Source organism: Lampetra fluviatilis, chromosome 5 (genome assembly GCF_964198595.1).
Source record: "Lampetra fluviatilis chromosome 5, kcLamFluv1.1, whole genome shotgun sequence".
NCBI classification, from domain to species: domain Eukaryota; kingdom Metazoa; phylum Chordata; class Hyperoartia; order Petromyzontiformes; family Petromyzontidae; genus Lampetra; species Lampetra fluviatilis.
This window is the reverse complement of record NC_136279.1, coordinates 2,869,052-2,895,114: the sequence shown is the minus strand read 5'-3', so window position 1 is coordinate 2,895,114 and position 26,063 is coordinate 2,869,052. Positions and strand designations below refer to the sequence as shown.

The 26,063-nt window shown below is 44.8% G+C and overlaps 1 protein-coding gene across 4 annotated transcripts in view; it reads left to right on the top strand.

Annotated features, from left to right (window-relative positions):
* The first annotated feature begins 5,360 nt into the window (after positions 1-5,360).
* LOC144932405 (ankyrin repeat and SAM domain-containing protein 1A-like) overlaps positions 5,361-26,063 on the top strand; it is a 46,493-nt gene continuing 25,790 nt past the window's right edge. For 3 of the 4 annotated variants that reach the window (XM_078856426.1, XM_078856425.1, XM_078856423.1), the window contains exons 1-10: positions 5,361-5,515; positions 11,317-11,397; positions 13,423-13,579; positions 14,985-15,047; positions 20,780-21,076; positions 22,367-22,442; positions 22,927-23,040; positions 23,141-23,334; positions 24,180-24,266; positions 25,140-25,269. In XM_078856426.1, the coding sequence (XP_078712552.1) occupies positions 5,388-5,515; positions 11,317-11,397; positions 13,423-13,579; positions 14,985-15,047; positions 20,780-21,076; positions 22,367-22,442; positions 22,927-23,040; positions 23,141-23,334; positions 24,180-24,266; positions 25,140-25,269 (1,327 nt within the window). In that variant the 5' untranslated portion in view covers positions 5,361-5,387. The remainder of the gene's footprint in view (positions 5,516-11,316; positions 11,398-13,422; positions 13,580-14,984; positions 15,048-20,779; positions 21,077-22,366; positions 22,443-22,926; positions 23,041-23,140; positions 23,335-24,179; positions 24,267-25,139; positions 25,270-26,063) is intronic. The other variant, XM_078856424.1, reaches the window with a different exon arrangement.

The window sequence follows — 26,063 nt, the reverse complement described above, 5'->3', positions numbered from 1 at the left end:
AGCAACATGATCATGCTGAGCCACAGATCGGATGGCTGATATAGTAAATCATGTGAAGTATCGGGATTTTTTGTTGTAGGAGTTATCTTTCATCCGTTACAGTGTATGCATAGTTGTAATGATCGCGGTTTGACACGAAGCTATATGAATTTAAGAAGAAAAAAAACTTTTCTAAGCGTTGTTTTCATTCATGCCTACATATGAATTTATTTTATCTTTTTTTTATTGTGCTCCCATTCATCTCGGTATGGTGTGGGCATTTGCAACACCTAGGCAGCCAGCAACAAATGGCAACATAGGGCTGCAAAGATATTCTAAAATGCAATTGTGCATAACACTTTCATATATTTTAAAGGCCTTCGTCAAAACGCTGTTGAATGAGTGATACGCCCTCGCATGCTGCTGGGGCTCTCATTCCATGTGTGTCAAGGGTGTGAGCGACTGATAGGAATGGATATAAAATGTTGGGCCAATATTCACGTGAAATTCCATTCATCTCAGTCTATTCATGTTGGAGCAACCAATCCAGAAAGTCGTGCAGTAATACCCCGATTTACGTTTCTCCCTTTTACGTTGTTTAGTTAATACGTCGTCACTTTATCAATGCTGATTTGCGTGGCCTCAACCCCACGCCTACGTCGCTGACAGCATCCATCGTCCGTCCTTCCTCGTATCCATCGCCTCTCGGCCTTCGCTTCCACCACCGTACCCTGTACATCGCTTTCACTTAACGTCGTTTCGATATTCGTCGTCGCACATTTCAGGAACGCATCCCCGACGTAAACTTGGGGTAATTACAGTACATGTACTTTTTGTTAGAGTTTAGTTTCATTTGTATCTTTTTAAAGTGAATCGTTTTCCTTTCCTATATTTTGCACTCCTATCCTATTTTTGTAATGTTTGTTGTTGCAACTTGCTGACCCGCCCATACCTTGAACACCTGTGAAAAAGAGCTTCATTGCTAATCGGATTCCTCCAGTCGAAGGGGCCGTCCATAAATGACGTCACGCACCTAGGGGGGGGGGGTCAGACATTTGTGACGATGTGTGACGAGGGGGGGGGGGTGAGAAATGTGACGTCACTTCAAAATGCGCAACTTTAAATAAATATAGACAACATATTCTACTTAATTAAATAGACTTTTAAATAAATGTTTTCTCCTACAACATTAGAGTGCAGCGCCACATTAAATACGCACTACAATGACAATAGTTTAAAGCGATTTGAAGCATGTTTTATTTCTAAATGGAAATATGGTTTTGGGGGGGGCAGAGCTTTGTGACGTCATGTTTGAGGGGGGGGGGAGGTCTGACTTTTTGTGACGCCGTGTGACGAGGGGGGGGGGGTCAAAAATCGTCCAAAATCGCGTGACGTCATTTATGGACGGCCCCTAAACACAGATTCCGATTATATACGATCGAGGGACAAATTATAAATTGGAGAAATCTTTGGTGCCAACCCACATTTTCTCATGACTCAGCGGGTGGTGTTGACGCATTGGTGCCCGTGTGGAATTCCCCGCCAGATGACAGAACAGAGACCCTGCACGGATGTAGACGAGACCACCCCGTGCAGTGCCAAGAGACAGATGCAGACACACACATTGAGAGGGATGTAGTGACCGACAAGGGACACGCAGGCAAGAGAGATGACGATGACATATTACCGTACTGACTCCGCCGGAAACTTGTATCTGCCTGTCCCAAGCCAGGATCAAGGAGGAGAGTTGGCGTCTGGCTGCAACAGGCCGTAAAAACCCTGAAGCCAAAAACATGAAAAGTCCTTGCAACAGCGGAACCCCCATTGAGTGGGACAAACGCGTGGAAGAAAAAGAAGAAGATATTATTGTACTGCAAATAAGCTCGTTCATATTACCCCCCACGCACACACCTCCGATTAGCATGGTACGTACGGTGCGAAAGAAGTTCAACGTACAGTAAAACCTCGTTATTTCGGTATTTTATCATTGGTAATTGGGGATAATTCGGCACGCCAGAGCTTTCGGCATATATACAGGAGTAGTAATTCGCCACGAGCCGAATTGTCCAATTTCGGCATAGAACGTGGAGCGATGCCGCGCGCCACGACCAAAACAACGTCTCGTGGCAACAGTGTTGCTTTGGACTTTATCTTGTTTATTATGTCGCACTGTGCAAGCCAGCCCTCTCATAAACGTCGTCTACACCTCCATCAAGAAGTAGTAAAAATGGACTGAAGTATATAACATCCATTAGTCTGCGAGACACATCCAAAGTTTTGGACATAATTGATGCAGGGTGTGGTGTCAAAGCGTATGGTGCGTGAACAGTTTGGAAAAAAATGTTTTTAGTTTCAATTGGGGCAGGAGGCACTGGGGAGTATTATTGTACATAATTCGGAATCATGGGACTTCCCTTGCCAGTATCAAAATATAAGAATAGGGTTTACCCTTTCTGGCAATAAAACAGTTGTGTTAAGATGATAAAACACCAAACTGAAACCTTTTGCAAGGAATCATGTCTGCATTAACCACATTTACTTTGGTGAACATCCAAGGGAGGTCCCATAATGTAGCTGCTCACCCCGAGCTCTCAATGTCCTGATAGTGGCATTGTCTTTGTGCTGTTCGCCTTTTGGCGTCCTCTGGTCTAACACTGTTTGAGACTCGGCTCTAAAGGAAGCTGTCTCTGGTGTGGACCAACAATACACATACTGTCAGAGCATGTCTTTTTTTTTGCATGTCCACAACAAATATATGTGGTAAATGCAGACACGATTCCTTACAAAAAGGTTTCTGTTTGGTGTTTTAACATCTTAACACAACTGTTTTATTGCCAGAAAGGGTAAAACCTATTTTTATATAATTCGTAATATTGTATAATTGGGCAAGTATCGAATTAACAAGGCTTCACTGTAACATGCATACATTCAGCAGTGGATAGACCAGGGCACATCACGAATAGATGCATCGTGAGCCCCCTCTGGTGGACACTTAGCATAACAACGATGCAGTGCCGGCCGATTCCGACGAAGCATTTAAACTAATCGATTCAACTCACGAATCGATTCTCAGTAGCCACGGTGGCGCTCACGGGGCAATAGATGGCTGATTCCGAAATCGCCCACGGAAGCGGTCACGTACTCGAAGCGCATCATTGATGAGCGAACAAAGCCATCGATTCGCAGCCAATGCGTCGTTGATCTTGCGAGCGGTGAACATGCAACGATACTTTTTAGTGTGGAATGTAGCGAGCCGTTACGATTCGGTGGAGGCGATTCTCGGCTGGCTTCTACACAATCGAGGCAAATTCGTTTCGCAGAGTTTGTGACTTAGGATCTCGATAAATCGCACGCAAATTTTTAACCCGCTGCCAGAAAAGCCCCCGTGTCGAAGGGGGAGCTCTTCGTGAGCCCATCCCGAGGAGCGGGTGCCAGATTTATAATGCAGTGGTGGTGGACAAGTGGGTCTTGCAATGCGGTGTCAAGGGTCAAATCTGAATTAGCCATGCTGGGAGCAGGGCATTGGGACTTGGCTGCCAATACGCGTTGAGTCAGTGGGACATTTACACCATTATTTTATACCTACGTTGCTTTACCGAAAGAACCAAAGAGTATGGATTCCTGCAGTCACGAAAGCTTCAAATCAACATTTACACCAGTTACACACGCACACACGGCGTGTTGTATAATAACGCAGAGCGCATTTAATGCAGGCTAAGTTGCTTATTGTACACACATGACTTCGTGTCGCTTGCAATATGCACTGCTGCTATCCCCGTTGCGAATGGGATTTTTTTCGTCATTCGCAAGATTTAAAACAACACGCGTCATTTAAGATGAAAAACATCTCCAAAAGCTCATCGGATTTCTCCAGGATTAATAAATGATTATGATTAGGAACGTTCTAACATTAACTGCGTATCGATATTCTTGGTTCTTTCTTGCTGTGGTTTTCACACCTGATGATGATTGCTTGTGTTGCAATCGAAACATCGTGACAATTGTATGATGTTGAATTTTTATTATTTTATTATTTCCCTTCTACGTGACTTTACCGAAAGAAACAAGAATATGAATCCCTGCAGTCACGAAAGCTTTAAATCGAAATTTAACTGCGTATCGATAGTTAATTGTTAATGTGCCATTGTATTGAGGGAATACTGCTGTTGTGTTATCTTGGTGTGGTCTGGGACTGATTTTGTTTTTGCTGTTTTGCCCAATCTTGATAAATCGGACTTAAATAATGCACTACTTTATTATTTATATTCAGTGACTTTCTTATCATTTTCTCCATTTTGCACCCCAATCGTTTTTTTTATTATTGGACATCTGTGAAGAAAACGCTTCACAGCTCATCAGATTTCTCCTCCTGCTGCAGTCTAAGCAAAGATTCTGATATTATGGGACCTTTCTGCCAGTATCAAAGTATGAACAAAAAAATAGGTGTTACCATTTCTGGCAATAAAACGGGTGTAAAGATGTTCAAACCCTACATAGAAACCTTTTTGGAAGGAATAAAGTCTTGCAAAATGTAAATGTGAGAATTTTATTGTTTTATTTTTATTATTTTATTATTTCCCTTCTACATGACTTTACCGAAAGAACCAAGAATATCTTAACACCTGTTTTATTTCCAGAAAGGGTAAAACATATTCTTATTTTTCATACTTTATAAGAAATCAAGGCTTACAAAAAGGTATCTATTTGGTGTTTGAACATCTTAACACCTGTTTTATTGCCGGAACGAGTAAACCCTATTCTGGTTTTTCATACTTTGATACGGGCAAAAATAAAATAGCTGCTCACCCCGAGCAAAAATGCTCTGATACGTGTGGCATTGCCTTTGTACTGTTCGTCTTTTGGCGTTGTTCTCTGGTCTGACAGTGGTGGCGAGACCAGGCCATGAAGAACAAGGCTGCTGCTGTTGTTTCTGGTGTAGGCCAATCAGTTTCAAAGACAATGCCATAGATTAATCATTTAATATCAGATCATGTTTGTTTGCATGTTCACCGCAAGTACTGTGTGTGATTAATGCAGTGTTTGAGTCCTTGCAAAAGGCGTTTGAACATCTTAGCACCACCTGTTTTATTGCCAGAAATACTACAAACCGGCTCTTATTTCTTGCACATAAAATATTCTAAACGTTGCATTAACCCCCTCGTGAAACCCGTAATCGATTCTCCTTGCGCGCTCGTGAATCGCGAGCGCACCAACTCGAAGAATCGATTCTCTCCCCCCTCACCCCCCCCACCTCGTGTTTGTTGCGAGAGTCGCCGATCGGAAGCGGCGCGAGCACTCGACCCCCTCCGCGTTGACCCCCCCCCCACAACTTCGTGACCTGACCCCAGCTGACCTCACGACCTGACCTGACCCCCCCCCCCCCACTACTCGACACTGCCGCGGCAGGAATGGGCCGCGAGCAGGAGCTGCTGGAGGCGGCTCGCACGGGGAACGTGGCGGCCGTGGAGAAGTTGCTGGCGAGCCGCCGCGGCCTCGGCTCGGCCACCGTGCAGGCTCTGCCCGGGCTACTCACCAGGTGAGAGAGGGGGGCACAGCGGGAGGGGGGGGGGGGCCCAGGGTGAGGCTGAGTGGGTGAGAGGGGGGCTTACCTCCTCTACCTGGCGGAGGTAGGTGAGAGCACTGTGGGGGGGGGGGGGGTCTCTGTTGCTAAAAGTGTGGTGAGCTTAGGGAGGGCATTGGTTTCATCTCACCAGGTGAGAGCGGGGCCTGACCGTGGCATCCGGGCAGGGCCAGAAAGGCCTTGCCCGGGTGAGTGGCGTTTTGGGGTTCTGGCCGAGCGTTGAGCAGTCAAATCTGGCTCGGATGGCCAGGTGAGCAAGGTGAGAGTTGGCTCGTGATGAGGTGAGGGGGGTGAGCGGTTGGGTTGGGCACAAGCTTTGAGGCTGATCAGGCAAGAGGAGGTTTCTTCACCTGTTGGATAGGTGAGCGGGCGCCCTAGGCATTGGGCAAGCGAGGTGGTTGTTTGTCTCCTGGCTCGAGGGTGAGGCTTCTGCGGTGTTGGCTTGGGCCTCTCTGGGTTATTGTGAGCAAAGCTTGGGAACAAACAAGGTGAATGGGACTGCTGATGAGTTGAGCAGTGCTCTTCATGGTCCTGACCATGTGTGTGTGTGGATCTGGACCTTTCAACAAAGTGTCCGGTACACGGGAGACAGGTTTGTTCGTGGGTACGGGAAGGCACGCAAAAGCGGTGAAGTAATGTTTGCATTGCACCTTGCAGAATAACCATTACAGTGTGTTCAACCGCAGGAAAAAAAATCTTTGCCAAGAAAATACAGTAGTGGCGTTGCTTTTAGAGAGAGCATTCAAATAAAAGACTGGCGTGTGGGAGAAAGGGACACAAGTAACAGCAACCATCGCTTTGTTTATTTCTACACAATCGACGAAACTTTACTGCCTTTCCCATCTCTCCCCCACACCCGCCTCGCTTTTCACACTATTCTCCCCATGGCCATCTGTTTACTCTCCCCAACTCTGTTCACACTTTCATTTTGTTGTTCACCACATCTTTAGTTTTACTCTGGCACATCGAGTTTCTGCCTTCACGAGGGCAAGCTACCTCGGCTGCCTTGGCTTGTCTAACTTTGCGTCTATAATTACACCACTTTGACAACACTTATCTTGCATTGTCTGCCCTTCCCTCCATATACTACTGTCTTCGGCGACTCGCTTGTGTTATCTCACCCATTCAACAACTAAGCATTCGTTTCTGTTATCCATGTGGTCATTAGTTAATGTATTTAAAGTGTAGAAGTTCAAGTAAAGCAGCCATGAGTTTTACAATGCTTTAATTGCTTTGGGGAACAAAGTTTAGTATTTCCGCATTGCATTTTAGATTGTCCCATGTGTAAACGCTGTCTGCAACTGCTATTGTGTGCTAATAAATTCCAGACAGATTTAAACAAAAATAAGTGATACATTTTTCAAAGTCTTTGTGATTGGACAACAATGTTTTTTTTATTTTTTGCAACTGTACAACTGTCTTGTCAATCACAGTACGCATACAGTATTTGCTTTAATTATGTAAAAAAAGACTACCTTTTACACCATTATTGTGTTAGAAATCAAGTACAGTGCCACGTGTATGTAAAATCAAAGACATTGGGCGTCCATGAAAGTATCAACCATTATTAAACGATTTCACTTCAATCGTTTTAACTTACTGGTTGAAATGATTTCAACATCTTACCTCAACTGAAATGCTTGAGGGATCTTTAACAGATAATAACACAAGTGCATGAAACAACCAGAGGTATTGATGATCACATGGGACCCTTATCAGATAAACATGATTGTGTGTTGCCAATGCCTTAGAACTGTCGAAGTTAGGACGATGAACACAGCTATATATTATAATCACCCATGACTAAGATATACCACAAAGTCTGTCGTTTTATACACTTAACGCAAATTGCTGTCTAAGGTACAATTCAATAAAAATGCACCCCATGTGCAGTCGTGAGTTGATGATGTAGATTCAAATGATGTTCTAGAAGAGCGGTAGATCTGACATTTGTTTCAAACGCAGTCAAGTCTGTGCTTATATTTAGAAAACTTCAAAGAAAAAAATTGATTTTGGGAACCACAAATGTTGGGGCAAAATTTTGAAGTCTTTGATTTTAACCTGTGGTCATGCAAATTTGGCCCCCGAGGTTTTAGAGGGTGCTGAATCTAAATATGACATGACTTCAATCCCTCAGTGTTTTAGGCACGTTTTGGAAGATGGTGATATTAGTCGTTAGAATGCACGCAAAGCCTGCTGCTAGCTATATTCAGTAACAACAAATCATATTACAGAGCACAATTCAGGAATTATCAGCTATCCTTAGTGGCATTGAGTCTTTGCCGAGGTCAATCATAAACATCTTAGTGGTACTTCACTATATTTGGCTCAGTCATTATCACTGACATCTTAAACATCCAACTGGTCCTTTAGAATGTCTCTGAGGCTGCATGGCAAATGGCGTAACCTCTTAATCCTGCAGGTGCTGTAATTTGGCTCGCTGCCTATCGATTATGATTGTCGAATCAAAGTAATTAATTTGTTTCCTGGTGAAAGCCTCTAACCGAGTCTCAAGGGTCTTTAAATACCACCATCCTGCTTGGGACGTTTGGCCATTTCCTTTACGAGTATGGGCGTGGGAGGAAACGAGGATGCACTGCTAATACTCGCATTAGGGAAGTACAATTAAGCCCCGCAAATATAGGTCAGAGTCCTTGTTATATTTTCTTCGAGGAAATTTAACTGCCCCAGTCGATTAAGGTCTCTCACGTGTGTGACGTAAGCGTTATCCACCCATCCTGTCTCCTGGCTTTTGTGAAATATGCATGCGTTACCACCACACTGCTTACAAACCTAAGGATGTTTTCATTAATTTTAATTATAAGACTAATAAGATATATTTATGACATTCATAATAGTATATAACATTGAACATCAATATGTAAAGGCAAAGATTTTACGTTAAAGCTTTCGTGACTGCAGGGATTCATATTCTTGGTTCTTTCGGTAAAGTCACGTAGAAGGGAAATAATTAAATTTCCAGAATTTAAGCTTCGAAAAGTGATATTCGGTAAAAGCTTTCTTGAAAAAAAAATGGTAGCCTACTGCTTAAATCCATTGGGTTGGCAAGTATGTTATCCACGTGGTGTTTACGTATAATTGTTTATTTAAAAATTGTTACGTGAAATGCTTCCGTGCCGATGTAGACCTGAGCGAGCTGAACTTCCTTGCCAAGGTCTGGTTTTGGGTGAACCCGTTCCACTGGATCGCCGGCCATGGAGGAGGGGGATATACAGAGCATGGCCTGTGGAACCTCCCTTTGGCTGTGGCAAAATAATTATGAATAATGCACGACAATTGACAAGCATAGCAAAATTACGTAGAGTATTGCGGTATCAGAAGCTGCAAACTATAGTGCAATGTTGCAATATTTAACAGAATGCACCGCGCAAAAAATACAGCCTGAAGTGTCTCAACTGCTGTTGTGCAATGTTTTAGTCTTCCGAGACGAGCTCCAGTAATCAATGCTGACCCCCGAGGAATCATAAAGTTGCTGAAGCCTTGTTTAGCCAAGTTTCCGCTTTCATTGTTGTAACCACGAAAGTACCCCTAATGACTCTAAATTTTCACAAAAATTGGTTTTGTTAGCTATTTGCTAATTACTTACAGTTAAAAATCATCGGCAGGAAAAGCGTGTCTGAAAACAGTAGTAAGTGTTCTTCATACTTTGAAGCAGACCACAGAAGACTCTTTGCTGCCCAGCCTGCTGGAACATCACTGGAAATCACTACGTACTTGAAAACACTCATTGAGCGGGCTAATAAGAGTCTTGTCACTTTTAATAATACTAAAAACTATGCAATGCTTTTATCATGTAAGGTTGGCAAATACCATGGTTGCTCCAAACACATTTACCAATGTTACTCTTCCATTCACTACTAATCAGATAATATTTTAAACAAAACAATCCTAATAAGTATCCGCCCCATTAAACTGCTCTAATTCCCATTGTATGTATTTACTGTCTGGTGAAATTATTTTGCACCGTACATAATCAACCATGCTAATCGGAGGTGTACTTAAAATGTAATCACGTCCATTGATATGTAAGTGTCTGTGTGGTACGTTTTTTTCTGTTCATAACATGATTCATTATACGTTATTGTGAAGTTAGTGAAGTGTGCAAATGAAAATCTGCAAACCACTCTGAGCTTCTGTGCATTCTCATTGGCCTCCTGTGAACTCGGATGTATGGTCAATTCCTGTTTATTGTGAACTTGCAATGACCTACTTCATAGGTTTATAGTAGGTACAGTATTTAAGTTGATGTGAGAGATTATCCGCTATTTTATTTATAACACATTTTGGTTTTCTAAAAACTTGATATTAAATTGGGGGTTGCCACTTCTTTGTGAATGTAAATGCAGCCAACCTGCCACACTGGTCAGTCGTAGTCCAGTAGAGTACAGAGTGTGATCTTTATCAACTGGTTGACCACACCTGATGTGGGCAACTCCGGAATTCCATTGCAACTTTAGTTTTTTTGGTGGCACAGGCCCAATTTGCACTCCACGTGGGGGGGGGGGTGCTTTTGGTTTGGGTTTACAGATTTTACCGTGCTATGCATCGTCACCAAGTAGAGGCTGTAAAACTCACCACAAAGCCAGTTCTCATGAGCCCCACTGGTATATCTGGTCAAGTTAGGTAATGTCACGTACATCCCTTTGTCATTCTACTGCTGGATGAAGAATTAATGCCTTTTCTTCTGTCAAGTTTACAGGATTGGTCGTGAACATTTCTGCCAGGCAGAATTCAAATGCTGTTTCCGTTGTGTCGCTCTCTACCCTGGTTTGGTTTGGGCGGCTTGTATTAAATCCAGCAGTGAATTGACAAAGGGCTGTAAATTATTTTGTACAACAATCACAACTTAAATAGCTGGATACGGGCCTGCCGTACCCGCGAGGGAATAACAACAGTGTGTGCGTGGGCACGCACCATTACTTATTGAATTCTTAATTCACCGATTTCGGTGCTGCTCACCTAGATTAATTTATGAACAGACAAGAGCGAGTCCACATCACCTTTTTGGCGAGCGCCGGTCATGCACATGCTTTAGTATATTTTGCTTTTAACAGTTTCCACGTCTACAATGGAGTGCAGTGGTGCGCACACGTGCATTTCTTAGTCGCTGCCATATTTTAACTGTAAACGTTCATGTCGAGGCATTTTCTTGTAATGCTGATTAGTTAAAAATATAATGTGGTTTCTGAGTGTCAGAACTTTAATTTGAGAAAGTTGTGAGTTTGGTGCTTGTGGTTGTGGAGGAGATAGAGATGCAGAGAATATATCTGTGTAGCTATAAATACTGTATATATACAACCGTGTGACCAACATTCATAGTTTCCTGTGCTACCGGAGAAAAGAAAAATCAGATATTTAATATTACTATTTTATTGTAAGCTTATCACTGCAGTAATAAATGGTAAATGGAGTGAACCAATGTATGATTGTGCAAGGGTTATCCAATGTAGTGGTTAGTGCACTGCGCTCTGGTGACCCGAGTTGGATTTCCTCTTTGAGCATTGGTGACGAATATCAGAACTGGTCCTAGGCCTTCCATAGGTCGACTCAGCCTCAAATGAATACTGGGTGTGTAGATATGTATGTTGAACCTCTTATGCACGGTATGTAGACAACTGACTAACCACTGACCCCAACGCTTGGCGTGTTGGCCATCATAAATGCTCGCTAACAGCCCTTGCCCCAACAGTCCATTAAAGGGGGATCTTTGTCTTTGTGTGTGTTTGTGCGTGCAGTATCTGGCGTGGACCTGCAGTGAACTGCGTAGACTCGTCTGGGTACACGCCGCTCCACCACGCCGCTCTCAACGGGCACAAGTACGAGCGCTGCCTCGGCATTTCGCACACAGCACCAGCCACATGTCGAGCAGCACCCACGACACCTGAAACACGCACCCTCCAGCCCTGCACGCTTGTCCCATTGTGCCCAAGCGGACGTGTACATGGGGGTTACGTGAATTCGCCTGCGTGCACGCTGTGCATCGAGTGTGTTAACTGCTTCGGTGTGCTTGTGATTGGCGTGCTCGTGGATGCAGGGACGTTGGAGTTTTTAGAGCTCTGGGAAGGCTTGTGCACACTTTGTGCATGGAGGGTGGGTTTTTTTGTTCAGTTAAGGAAAATTGTCGTTGGACCGCATTGCATGGATGTTTTGCTTGATGTGTATGTCAGTATTATTAATGGGATAAGTGGTTTATGCACTGGTTGCATGCAGCTTAGTGTGCTGTGTTCTGTGTGTGTGCTTGACGAGTGGAATGATTGGACGTTGTTGGTGTATGCAGTCTGCTGATTTTTTATTGTGTGTGTGCACTTATGGGGAGCGGTGGCGATTATTTGAACATGGTTATGGGCCTTCCCTAGGTCGACTTAGCCTCAAATGAGTATCTGGTGCGCTGTGTAACCGTCGACACTGGGGAGACGGAGGCGTCCGGGCGTGGTGCTGGCCACCCACCCCCTCCTGTGTCGTGTCGGCTTTCATAGGTGCTCGTTAACAGCACTTGCCCAAAAAGTCTGTTCAGGCTATACATGAGATATTTGTTTTTGCACTGTGTTTGTTTGATAGTGTTTGTTATGTTGTCCACTTTCAACATGTGGTAAAGCATTATAATAGTGACATTGGCAGGATGGGATGCGTAAGGTTTGTGATTGAAGTCTAAAGGCAGTGTGTAGGAAGGTTTAATTGATGATGTGTGGTTTGATCGGAAGTTCATGATTTGTGGTGCATTGGCATATAGTCTGTGAACAAAAGTCGTTTTTTATAGGTAATGCTTTTAAGAGGAAACTGCTCTGCTATTATAGTGTCTATAAAACCCTGTATAACTCGCCAACCATAACATCTTTGCAGCGAGAGATAGGTCAGTGTGCCGCACATGTAGTGACGCAGGATGAGGTCCTGTGCACTTTGTGTTTTTGAACGTTCTCATTTAAAGTTTCTAAAAATAGTAATTGCAGGGCATACATTCAATACTGTTGTTATGGATATACAGTATCCTCTAATTGATTGATTTAATTGATTTTGATTACGTGGGTAAAAAAAAACATTCAGCCTTAAGCTTTTTTTTTACAAGAATCATCCGTTGTAGGCCCTAGTGAAAAAAGGGAAGTAACAGCAGTGAATAAATCATGACGTTGAGTAGCAAATACATCGAAAGAGAGAAACATTCATCAGATCACGTGGGATTCACTAACCACGTGTGCAAGATAAGGGGAATCATAAGTTAAGGAAGGAATTTTAAAAGGCCAGGTAAGGGAGGCATTTAAGCCAAAACCACCAAATGAACTTGTTTTGCAAAAGTGAGGGGCAGCAACACGTAATAAATGATCACCTTAGCCAGATATCACTGTGGGTGTGTTGAGTAGAAATAGAGAGGAGCAAGTTCAGAGGTGCTGTGTAATACAAACGATGCTTCCATGCAGGGTTGTTCGTGGTTATTGTGTGGATGAGCCACGCATGACAAACCCTGATCCCCACCACACTGAGATCAGAGGTTGGTGCACTGTGTGTGTGTGTGCGCGCGCGCGCTTGTGTGCAGTGGGAAGCGGTAGTGTCGCGGTTAGCGCGCTGCACTATGAACCCGACGACCCGAGTTTGATTCCCACTCACGACCAATAACGGTGGCGAATATCTGAACCGGTCCCGGGCCTCCCTTAGGTTGACTCGGCCTCAAATTAGTACCTGGTGCGGTGTGTAAACATCGCCACTGGAGGAGACAGGCGATCGTACGTGGTGCTGGCTACCCACCCCCTCGTGCGCCGTTCTGGCCTTCATAGGTGCTCTCTAACAGCAATTTGCCCCCAACAGTCTGTTAAAGGTGATACGGGGGACCGCTGTCTTTGTGTGTTCAGAGAGGTCGTATTACGACTGCTGCAGCACGAGGCGAGCACAAACGTGGCAGACGCCAAGGGTTGCTTCCCCCTGCACCTGGCCGCCTGGCGGGGCGACGCGGACATCGTGCGCATACTGATTGAGCACGGACCTTCCCGCAGCCCACCCAATCAGCAGGTAAACACTGTCGCCGACACAAAATACTGTAAGTTTCGTACTACACTGAACCTCAAGCGTAAGGTAAAGAGATCATCACGGCCGACTTGCTACCTTTCGCGACTCGCCCTCGCTTCCTTCGCTCCCCGGCCAGGTGGCTCAACTTGTCGAGCGGGCGGCTCACAGTCGGAAGGTCGAGAGTTCAATTCCTGGTTGGGGAGGGGTGGGGTGTGGTTGACCTTGCCCATCATCCCTCTGGGGTCAATAAAATGAGTAACACTTGTTTGGAAAATCAACAGTGGTTGCCCTATGGATGGACTCCACCTTGTCATAGGAATGTGGGATTTCCACCACTGGTTCAGGGGTGTAAACAGCACGTGAGTGCTGTCTCTGCTTATTTGAGCAGAAAATCACTCTACATCCTTTAGCTGTTACACAGTCGAAAATCCCGCCTCCAAGTACCACTCTCATTTCAGTGTCGCACTTTTTTCAAAACGATAACCACTCCAGCCTTTTTGTATGCAGCTTTGTTAACTTCCGTTGTTCATAAGTACAGACATGCACTCGGCCAAGTTTAGTTTAAAGTTATTTACTGAAACATTAGCGCCAAATCTATCTGGTTTATTAATTCCACACTGAAATCCCTGCAATTTAAGACATCTCTCACAATTCATGTGTTATGTTTCAAGAGTAAATTCTACCTTAAGATTGTTTTTACCATCGTTCCTCGTTATGCTTAATAACACTGCATCTTCGCAATGTAAAAAAATACATATTCGGTTAATATTATCATTCTTGTGATTGCATTTGAACTGTACCCTATTCCACAGGTAACATTTTAATGCCATTGTTATTTATTGTGAATTCATCATTGTTGTTTAATGTTCGTATTGATATCAGGTTTATGAAGTGAGACTTGGGACCACCATTTGTTTACACGTTTACTCTGTGCTTGAGCTTCAGTGGATTCTTACATTGTATATAAATAAGAGGATACACACTTCCATGTTTACATGACTGTTTTAGGGCTCACCCTTTTCACAAAATGATGTTTGGCAGAATGTTGAGAAAATTCTTATTTTTAAGTGTAAATTAACATTTGTTTAAAGTAAAAATGTGCATTGTTACCTGTAATGCATCCACTTTGTGCTTATAGTAATCATATATACACACACACACATGTGCTATACATAACCATTCATAGACATACTTGAAGTTTTAAATACATCTATTATTTAACCAGCAGATCAGTTCGACACTTTTCATGCGGGCAAAGAAAAGCGGTACTACATCTCAGCTTTATATGGTTTGCATCCTATTATGGTTTTGAGGGTGGATCTGATTGGTTGTGTGGATATGCAGCACTGCTGCCTCGACCCATGGTTCGGTATAGTCATGTGCTGTGGTATTTTGTCCCGATTTACAGATTCCGAGTGAAAAGTCAGAAGTGAAACGGCATGGCCCGTTTGACCCCTATGTTAATGCCAAGGTAAGTCACTTGCGGTTTTATGTTTCTTGTTTTGTTTATCTTTCGTTTGCTGTCTTGCATAAATGTTACGTGTTCTGTCTGTTAAAAGTTATTAATTCCATTACTTCGTATGGTTTTTAATAACCTATTGAAAATAATTATTTTTCCACGTTGTTCACATTATTGGTTCTTGTATGCATATATATGTCAAAGTTATGGAAGAAAGAATGTGTCACTTATCTCGCTCTCAGGGTGTGTTTGTGTGAAAGTTGTACAGACTCGGGTTCTTAATCGATTATTCATTTTTTGGTAATAATTTTCGGAATTAATTAACCGTTCCAAAGGTTCTTTGTGTCGGTAATTACATCTAGTTCAGTTTTAGTATTCATTGAACAGATTTGCGCACGCGAACGTTTAAATCACACACCGCGTTCCAATGTCATTGGTCAAGTGACAACCCATTAGATACAAAATAAATGTTAACAAAAACTTTGCAGCCCCTTGTCAATCTACTGCTGGATGACGGCCTCACCACACTCGCTGTGTCGGTCATGGGGCTTGTTTGACCATACTTCACGACCATGGTCAGTGGGTTGGTGAAGGTTAGTAAACTGATAATGTCATTATGGATAACGTAAAAAAACTTAAATGTTCACGACCCTAATACAGATCTTTGTCACCTCAAATGTAGGCACCCATATACGGATGAATAAGCGTGTGTACGAGCATGCCAGGATGTCAAGTTAGCGAGTGTGTGAGCTGGCACCCTTGGATGTCTGTGTTTGTAGGCATGTTGGTAGTGTAATTGGGGGCCGTAGTTTATTGGTTCGTGCATTGTGCGGTGAACCCAGTGACCCGAGTTTGATTCCCGTTCGCAACAAATAACAGTGGTGAATATTTGAACCGTTCCTGGGCCGACCATAGGTTGACTCAGCTTTAAATGGTAAGTACCTGCTGCAGTGTGTCAACATGAGCACTGGGGAGACAAACGCAGCTGGGCGTGCTGTTGGCCACCTCACCTTTGTGTGCTGTCGGCCTTTATAGGTGCCCACCAAAATAACTTGCTCCAACAGTCTGTTTAAATGTTATACAGGGGATCTTTGTCATTGTCTTTTGCAGTCATGTGACTATGTCTGTTCAAGAATTCTGGCATGTCCCCAGCCAACAGTGTTTGTATGTGTGCAGTCATAATAGTGCACTGATATGCTTCCTTGCAAGGCCTTCTTAGCAAATGTCATATACCGATAAATATAGACATGCGGGCATGCGAGCAAGTATGGTATGAGGATCAAAACACAGCGGGCATTGCTGTGCTGTTAAACAATCAACAATAATCTTTATAGTCCTATGGCAATCCACTAGTGACTGAATGCCTCCCACTATGCCAGTCCAGGGAAATGTTTGACCATACTTCCCCATTTTGGTCGTTGTGGGTTGATGGAGGGGCGTGCCCAAGACCGGTTGAGATATCAGTTGCCAATGATGTTAGCCGTGGCCTGGAATCAAACTCAGGTCACTAGGTTTATTGTTCAGTGTGTTAACCACTGCACCACAGCTGCTCTGTCAGATCTTTAGGTGTTGAAGTTTGCTTTACAATTATTTTCATTCCTTTCTACAGCTGTCACTTTCTTCCCTAATGTTATTCTTGGTTAAATATAATTGCTGCTTTGCCAATGCGGATGTATCGTTTTCTCTGCTGTCTATAAAGTACAGGACCGCATGCTGTTCACCTCGCCATTTCGTCGTCTTGTTTCTGGCCGAGGGCTAAGTAACAGCCTCCTCTTCTTGAGCTGTTCATCCGCATGGTTGCAAGGCTTCTCTTCTTGGCTGTTTACCTGTCGAGTCAAAGTCCTGTCGCGAAGTTGGCACCAATACTTTAGGGTTGCCACCCACATGTAATATTTTTCCATATTTTGTTAAATTATAGAACAGCAACATCAGTAATACCCTGTGTTTGGTGTTTAATGACAAGGAAAGTGAAGTCCCATTTCGTAATCTTGTCTCCTATATACAGAAATTACCACTAATCATTAATAATTATTAAAAGATGGGTCAAATTAAATGTTCCCACAAATGCTAATTGTAGAGAACAATTACTATTTACATTTTCCCCCATTGGCAGCTTATCCAGTTGGTTAAAGGAAGTGATATGTGCTGGTCTGTTGGATGAGTGCTGGAGCTGAGAGATAAGCACTCTGAACTACAGCGATGTGACATTGACTCTTGCGTCCACTACCTTGAACACTGTATGCCTTCATGTTTACGGCCTCATTGTTAGGTGCAGGGCGTGTGGTATGTTTTGCCTGAGGTTGTGTTTGTGTGTCAGTCACTCCATGGCATGTTGAAACACATTTGTACTCAAACCACAGACATTACTCTTGTTTTTTTTGTGGTTCTGAAATATTAGTAAGGAGGAAGAATAAGGCAGTTCACCTTGAATGTATGTGTTTACAGTGGCACTGCCATGCTGTTATGTTTTCTTGTCAAGAGCTGAGAAGCTAAGCACCATTAGACCTGCATGACACTTTAATAATAATAATGTATTTTTTTACATATCGTGTCGTTATTCATGCAAATTGCATCTCACAGTCGCTAAGGAACCACTGCCAAGCTAGATTGCATCCAGGTTGTGAGCCGGTGGTACCAGCAATTACCCAAGCTCGGCAGTCCTCTATATATTAAGATGCTTTCAGCCAATGAATGCGTGTGTATACACTTCATAGTCTTCACTCAGTGCGGTTCTGCAGTGTCCTGCCGTGATGCTGTAGAGGACTGCTGTGCCACGGTGTGGCTTTATCACAGTGCTCCCGAAATGCAACCGCCCAAACGTAACCTTCCATGCTTACTGTGGGACACAGCCAACGTTGTGGTGGCATTGTCAGAAAGTGGTCGTTAAAGGGGCTTTGGTCCATGGTTGTGGGACCCCTTTGCAATCCGTAACTTTGTAGGAGCCTACTTAGAAGCCAGTGTCACCCCAGCAGGGAAGTGAGACCCTTTAACTCGGTTATCAGCACAACCGAGGCAACGTCCTCTAACACACTGTGGGAGAGGCGTGGCTTTTCGCCCAGTTCCACATCCACCACCTACCAATAAACGACGATGTCCGCTGTGCTGTGACGCTGCGAATCATTGCATGATTTTGTATGTGGTTTTATTTTTGCTTAGTTATTCAGTTATTCAGCTTGTGTTAAAATAAATTGAGTGTGTGTATGTGTGCACGCACTGTGGGGAGCGGTAGTGCAGCAGTTAGCATGCTGCGCTACGAACCCGGAGACCCGAGTTCGATTTCCACTCACAGCCAACACCAGTGACGATTAACTGAATCAGTCCTGGGCCTCCCCGAGGTCTACTCGGCCTCGGTCGGGCATAGTGCTGGCTACCCACCCCTTCGTGTACCGTGCCGGCCTTCACAGGTGCTCGCTAACGGCACTTGCCCCAACAGTCTTGTCTGACTGTACGGGGGATATTGTTCTATTTTTTGTCTTGCACTCACTGCACTACTTTTCACCACCCTCCCCCCTAACACTGTCCTCCGCAACCTTCCTCTCCCCTCTGCTCTGATAACCCGCGTCATTTATAAGCTTTGCACAATATTTCCCCGGAAACTTTGCTCAATGCGTTTACACCCCCCTTCCATCATATAAAGTATGCCCACTAAAACACTTTATGGGATGTATAATAATTTTCTTTGTGCCCAGATTTGTATTGATTACTTGGGTGATATGCAAAATGGCATATGTACCCCATGTGGTATGAGCCCACAGCTCCCTATATAAACCACTGGCTCTGCCATCCTGGCCATTGCGTTTTTTTTATGTGGTTGGGTTATATGCGGAGATGTATTTGTACGTGTGTATGGGGAGTGGTAGGGTAGTGGTTAGCATGCTGCGCTACAAACCCGGCAAACCGAGTTTGTTTCCCGCTGACGGCCAACACCAGTGACGATTATCTGTCCATGATGACCGTGGCATTGCCCTTGTCGGCCGAGAGGATGACGATATCATTCCTCTTTTTCAATTGAGATCACTCAAAACGCTCATCCTTATTGCTGTTGCCGACTGGTATCTTAGCGCTTTTGAGGGTTGCAGCGATTTCAGATCTTGTCACGTCTGCCACGGTGTCCCAACCCTTAAGGGCTACATCGACCTGGGCAATAATGTCATCCACTGGTATGTGTTTGGGGGTGACTGTGAAGTTCATCCCTTTTGCCAGAACCGATTTTAGACCATCAGAAATTTGACTATTACCCATGATCTGTAATCAGATCCTGAGTGGAATTTAATGTTTATTAGCTTAGACGTGGGGACAACAGTTCAGAAGCCTGTCCACCTGACCAGCCACCTGCACAGACTTGTGTTATGTGTGTGAATATTTGTGATTATTTAGAATTGTTAAAATATCACAGAGTCTGCATGCTTTTTTTGTTAAGCTTCCACTTTGATATTATTCAACAGTAAGATAAAAGCAGGTTATAAATATTTATGGGGCATGCATAAACTTAAATATATTCAAACCCTCTGCGGGTTGTGGAGCAGGTTAATGGCCAACAACTAGATGTGTCAATATCCCTCAAGGAATCTCAACGCTTTATGATGTACTGTCTTACCAAGCGTTCCATTCAAACCTGTCCATATCATCATCAATCATCAACAGCCACGATCTATCCAATGGCGAATGAAGACCTCCAAACTTCGTTGCAATGCCATCGCTGCACATGAGTTAAGCACATCGCTCCATCTCCGTGGCGGTTGTTCCCTCTTAGTTTCCAATCTCTCACGAGTCTTGCCCCATCCCTTCTGACAATGCGTCCTGCCCAAGCCGACCTACTAGTCTTAACAGTCAATGTGCCTTTAAATTTCTTTTCTTTTCTCGATGATCCCCAGGGTGTTTTTGTTTCTCTCCATCGGCGTAATTCGCAGCACGCATATCTCCGCACTCCGTCGTGTTTTTTGCATCTATCGTTCCATTTTATTTTTTCAGTGCCCATGCTTCCGATCCAGGCATCATAGCAGGGAATACGGCTCTGATTGAAATCTTTCCTTGTGAGGCACATTGGAATACTGCTTTTCATTGCCACATGTTTTTTTTTTACAAAAGCACTCCAATCTCCATGTGTGCACACGTCCAAATAGAACCAGAACTGCCATAACAAAGGTTTTTGGGTTAGATCGCGTAAATATATAAATGTGTCGTTAAAACCCGCCACCATCCGACACAGCCAACCAGTAAGGGTTGTCACGTAAACAGAACGTGCCAATTCGTCACCGACACACCCTGCAGCAACAGCAGCAACAGCAGCAATCCTATGAGGGCGGCCGGAATCTCAACCCCCTGCGAGCGACAATGTCCGTCGTGTGCACGTTTCTCCATAGCTACACCAGCAGCTTTCTGGAACGCTCTCCCATTGCACATGCGCAGCTTCCAAGCACCATCCAGCTCCAAGCGGCAACTCAAGGCTCTCACCTGTTCAGGCTCTCACCTGTCCAGGCTCTCACCCGTTCAGACTGTCACCTGTTCAGGCTCTCACCTGTCCAGGCTCTCACCTGTCCAGGCTCTCACCTGTCCAGGCTCTCACCTGTCCAGCTTTCATCCGTCTAGGCTCTCACCTGTCCAGGCTGGATCAGCGCCTCCGACTTCCCAATCGAACTCCGCGTCCGTTTCGCAGAATATGTGCGTGTTAGAAATTGTGTTGATTGTCATCATTGTCATTATGAATGCGCTTCACAATTTCAAGTCTTCTCGCGCGCCCACAGAACCACGACAACGAGACGGCGCTGCACTGCGCGGCGCAGTACGGCCACACGGCGGTGGTGCGCCTGCTGCTGGAGGAGCTCACCGACCCCACCATGCGCAACGCGCGCTTCGAGACGCCCCTCGACCTGGCGGCCCTGTACGGCCGCCTGGACGTGGTGACGCTGCTCACCCGCTCCCACCCTAACCTCCTGGCGTGCAACACCAAGCAGCACACTCCGTTGCACCTGGCCGCTCGCAACGGCCACACGGGTACCGTGCAGGTGCTGCTGGAGGCTGGCATGGATGTCAACATCCAGGTGAGGGGGGCAGGCCGGCCGCGCACGCGACGGACATTGTCGCTCGCAGGGGGTTGAGATTCCGGCCGCCCTCATAGGATTGCTGCTGCTGCTGCTGTTGTTGCTGCTGCTGGGTGTCGGTCAGTGCTGCTATCAGGAAGCCAAATATAGCCAGCACAAAGCACGTCACGTGGCTAACACCTTTATAAATATGGCACTTTTTATCACACACACACACTTTAGGAGTCATGTGTGAATCGGGCTGTATATTTACCGAGTGTATGTGAACTCTAGATTGGCGTGTGTATGTGCATAGAGCCTGATTCATGTGTTGTCAGTTACTGACTTTTCTGACTTAAATGCTGACTGCTGACAATTTTAACACTCGGCTTTCAAATCGTTTTCGTTGTTTAACAAGTGACTTCGGCATGGCAGAAACAGCGCGAGTGAGTTTTTACGTCGGGAACTGGAAGAATTTCTGCGAGTCTTTCTTATACGTCTCATTCTCGCGAGGCGAAAGCGTGGATTTCCGTCCGTGGAGGAAGCCGCTGTAGTTGGGGCGGTTTTGGGTAAAGCTTTACGGAGGTTATCCACAACAGTTCACGTCGATGCCCATTGTGGAGCTTTCACCGGAGAGATTTATAAACATGGCCAAAAAGTGCAAGTGCCTCGAGTACCTGAGAGTAAACCGGTGATGGTTGTGTATATGTTGAACTTCTTTCGCACTGTACGTAGCCAACCATGCTAATCGGAGGTGTGGGGAAAGGACAACAAAAAAAGAACAACATGGTTGGTCCAGCGTGGAAATGTTTTCCAGATGGGGAAGATTGTCTTGGCGTTCATGGGTAAAACGTTCACTGCCAGGTGGAACTGGTTGCATAGCACATACTGATCATTTATACGACAGATATGCAGATGGTAACAGCATAACTACTACGTGTGTGCGTTTGTATAAATATGGCAGATGTCTATGAGTAGTTAAAGTTTCCCCATTCTTCGATGAGTATTGTGCACTGCTCATCTCCACTGATAGTTCTAAACCAATTGTTTCACTGCCACACTGCTATGGCAGGGACTAGTTCTCCTGTAGGCTAACCTGTAGGGTGGTGCTTACAGAAAAAAACAATTATAACGGTGATTAAATCAATATGGCTGGAATCTCACTTGGAAATCTCACGAGTGGGAGTCTGATTTTCTGACATTTGGGAATGTCATGATCTGTGCAGTAATGATTAATCATGCTTGCTGGTGCTGCGGCGTGCAGTAGCAGCATTGTGACACGTGCTTGTGCTGGCGGTTGTGTGTGGTTAGAGCGAGAAGGGCAGTGCTCTCCACGAGGCTGCGCTCTTTGGCCGGGTCGACGTCGTGAGGTTGCTGTTAGAAGCCGGTGAGCGAGACATCGCTGACGTCACCGTGACACCGCACCTTGCTACGTCACAAATTTACCCACAATGCGCCCTGATACGCAGCGATGCCACACCAAGCCACACTACACTTGGCCATGCCACACTTTTTCTTTGTCATGTCCAGCCTGACACCTTCGTAATGCGGCACGGATGCCACCATGCCACGAGCCAATAAATAATGAAGTTAAAGACGTTACTCTCACTACTTTTTATATACCTGAACCATTGGTGGAAAGTCTGTGTGGGACCAACCACTGTTAAATGGTAATTGTATCAACCCCTGAGAGATGAAGGGCTGCGTCCACGCTCGACTGGGATTTGAACTTTAAACGTTCTGATCGAGAGCCCCGGGCCTCGACCGCCGTATGCTTGGCCGTACATGAGTTAATCGCTTGACACGGTACCGAGCACTCACGTTCTGCCACCGTTGCATCTTAACGGGTGGTTTGTGTGGCCGTGCTGCAGGGATCAATGTGAACATCCGAGACAAGCAGAGCAAGACGGCGCTGGACATCCTGGGGGAGCACCGGTCCCAGAAGGCCTTGCAAATCTCTGCCCTGCTGCGTGGGGAAAGTGCAGGTAATGGATAATAGTTGGGTATAGTGATGCTGTTATTCAGTGATATTGAAGGTAACTTCCATTGTGTAAATGGTATTTTTTAACTCCTGTTTGTTCCTAGACCATTGGCCGAAGGACAAATCGGCTTCAACGAGGCCCATGACGGAAGTGGGTGGTGAGCAGCACAAGAGGGTAGGGGAAAGGAGGCCGAGCAACCCTGAGCAGAGTGGGGACTTTCTCTACGAGAGCCTCTGCAATGCCCTCTCCAACTCCTCCACATCCCTTGATCACGCCGATGAGGATGGCCTCAGCAAGGTGACAGCGCTCGCCACGCGAGAGCGGGGAAGAGCGTTTTGCTGGACGTGGGGTAGAATTAGCAAACGGCATCTTGGCTGTGTAGAGTTGGGCAGCAATTTTATATGTGAAGGTAATAAGAGCTTGAACTTTTATATATGCACAATAAAGTACATATGTGTGGATGACCAGTTGTATATTTTGAAGAGTATGTTAATATTATGCTTCCATATGGTTTGAGCCCCAAAGTATTGTTTCGTAGGATTTAAGAGTAGTTTTATAGCTTAAATTCACCTCAACTGTCTGTCTTAAACTGAAAATGCATGTTTTTTTCAGTGTGATGAATGTACTTAACAACAAGGTCACAGTATTCAAATATAAATATTATCTAAAGTAATTTCAGCTTGCATACACACGCATTGAAAAGTGCCAATGACCAAAGGTGTCCACGGCTCGCTGTTTTAAGTTGCCTCGCAAACTACTCGAGCATTTTTGTTGCAAAGCCACGGGCCGGTATACATAATTTGAATAGGGTTATTAACAAATTACATTAACCTATAATTGCACGAAATAAAAACTGGTTACTTCCAAACGTTTCCACAAATCTGGCTGTCGCCTGATGAGACTGTAATTAACTCGGAATTGTAAATGTTGTGGATTTGCTCTCCAACACACCGGCGTGCTGTATCGGTAACAAATTGGCCACGTTCTGTTGCCGTGACAGACCTTACTGTTTTGGCTGTGTCGGGTGATGGCGGGTTTAACGACAAAAATAAAACTTATATTATGGATGGTTGCTTACTAGCGCTCGCCCAAGCAGTCCACGGGGCTACACGCACGCTCGGAATCTTTGCCCTTTCTTTCAGCAGCGCACACGGCCCCCTCCCCCTGCAAACCCACCGCCAGAGGAGGAAGCGGACACCGAGGTTGACATGTCAGGACTCTCTGCTCAGGTGAGTTGGCCTGATGGGTGATGGGCATCAGGTGTGTGGGGGAGAGGGAGAAGACTGTAGATGAATGAAACGGATGGTGGGTGGGTGGGTGCGACCCGGTGATTGACATGAGTAGGGATGGTGACTTGCAACTGTGAGCAGAGCTGAGCAAGTGAATGGCGCCTGAGAAAGTGCTGCACGGCACATGGTTGGGATGTACTGTAATAAGCCGTATCCTGTAATCATGATGACATATATAAGAATAGGCTTTATCCTTTGTGGCAATAAAAAACATGTGTTAAGATGTTCAAACACCAAATATATATAACTTTTGCAAAGCATCCCAAGTCTGCATTAATCACACGTACTCCGTGGCAAGACATGCAAACAAGCATGTTCTAAGAAACTGATTTGGCCTGCACCAGAGACGGCCTTCTTTTATGGCCTTGCCTCACCAGTGTTAGACCAGAGAATGCCAATAGGTGAACATCATCTTGATACTGTGCAAAAAGGTCCCATAGATATGATGACATATTTTACCTTTTTTTTCCATGGGTTAAATTAAAATTTCGAACTATGTTATCAATATGTTGTACTTGTGCTGGTTTGTGTATGAGATTGCTTTGTCAGAAAATCTAAACAACTGTGTAATTGACACATTGCAGTTCATATATATATAAGAAGCTTCGCTTATAGCCCAGCTAAGTTCTGTTCAATGTACTGAAATCACAGCTTAAGAATGGCACTGAAGGGCAATGGCTTGATTATGAAATTCTTCCCAAGAGGCAATTACATCCTTGATTGGTGCTAGCTAACAGCACTTGTCCCAACAGTCTGTTAAGGCTATACTGGGGGGGCGGGGGGGACATTTGTCTCTTGTGCGTGATTGTACAGAGGAGATCGTCTGCACGCGATGAGGGCTGTGACATTGGGTGGGGTGGGAACGAGAACCCGTATGAACTGTTGGCAAGCGCCGAGTCCCGAGGCCTCCCCACGCTCACCCTGGACTTACCACCCAGTACAGGTAAGGGGTTTCTCTTCCCGCATTCACCTGCAGGCAGGCACTTGCTCACCGTTGAAAGACGTTTTAAAAGTCTCTCCTTGTTCAAGCAAGCAAGCAAGCACGCATGGGACAGTGTTTAGTTTTTATTTGTATATATATTTTTTTTAAGTGATTTGTTTACCTTTCCTCTACTTTGCACTCCTGTTGTGTTTTTTTGTGTTGTTGTAAATGTTGTGACGTCATGCCCCTACTGGATATATGTAAAACAAAGAGTTTCAGAGCTCATCGGATTTCTCCTCGAGTTGAAAATAAAAATTAAGATTTTGAGTGTCTCTCCATTGCCAGTGCTCAACCAGTGGAGAGAGTCCCATATTTCTTTGGCAGGAGTCATGATCACTTTCTGACTAAACACCGCTGTTGTTTAATACGGTTGGTGTTGGGCGGTGCGGGTGCTGTTTGCGAGCATGACCATGTGCATATGAGGGGAAATCTCGTGCTATTATCCACAAAAGTGACTTCCTTTACCACAACATTTTCCTTGGATGAACGTGAATAGGAGGATGAATTTGAATCGTTGTAGTGGTGTGGTGCACCGTAGTGAAGTGGTGCAGGGGAGTGCTCCAGATATGGTGGCAGCCGTGGTATTGGCAGGCTGTAGATGGCAGAAGTGGCAAAAAACACATTATCAGTATCATCAGTATCAGTAGCCTCAAAAAACAACAACATTTTTTACAATGTAAATGGTATTGGTCAAACATCCCAGTGCTGCAAAAATTACCTGTAAATAAGTCAATTGGGATTCCAAATTTTTACAT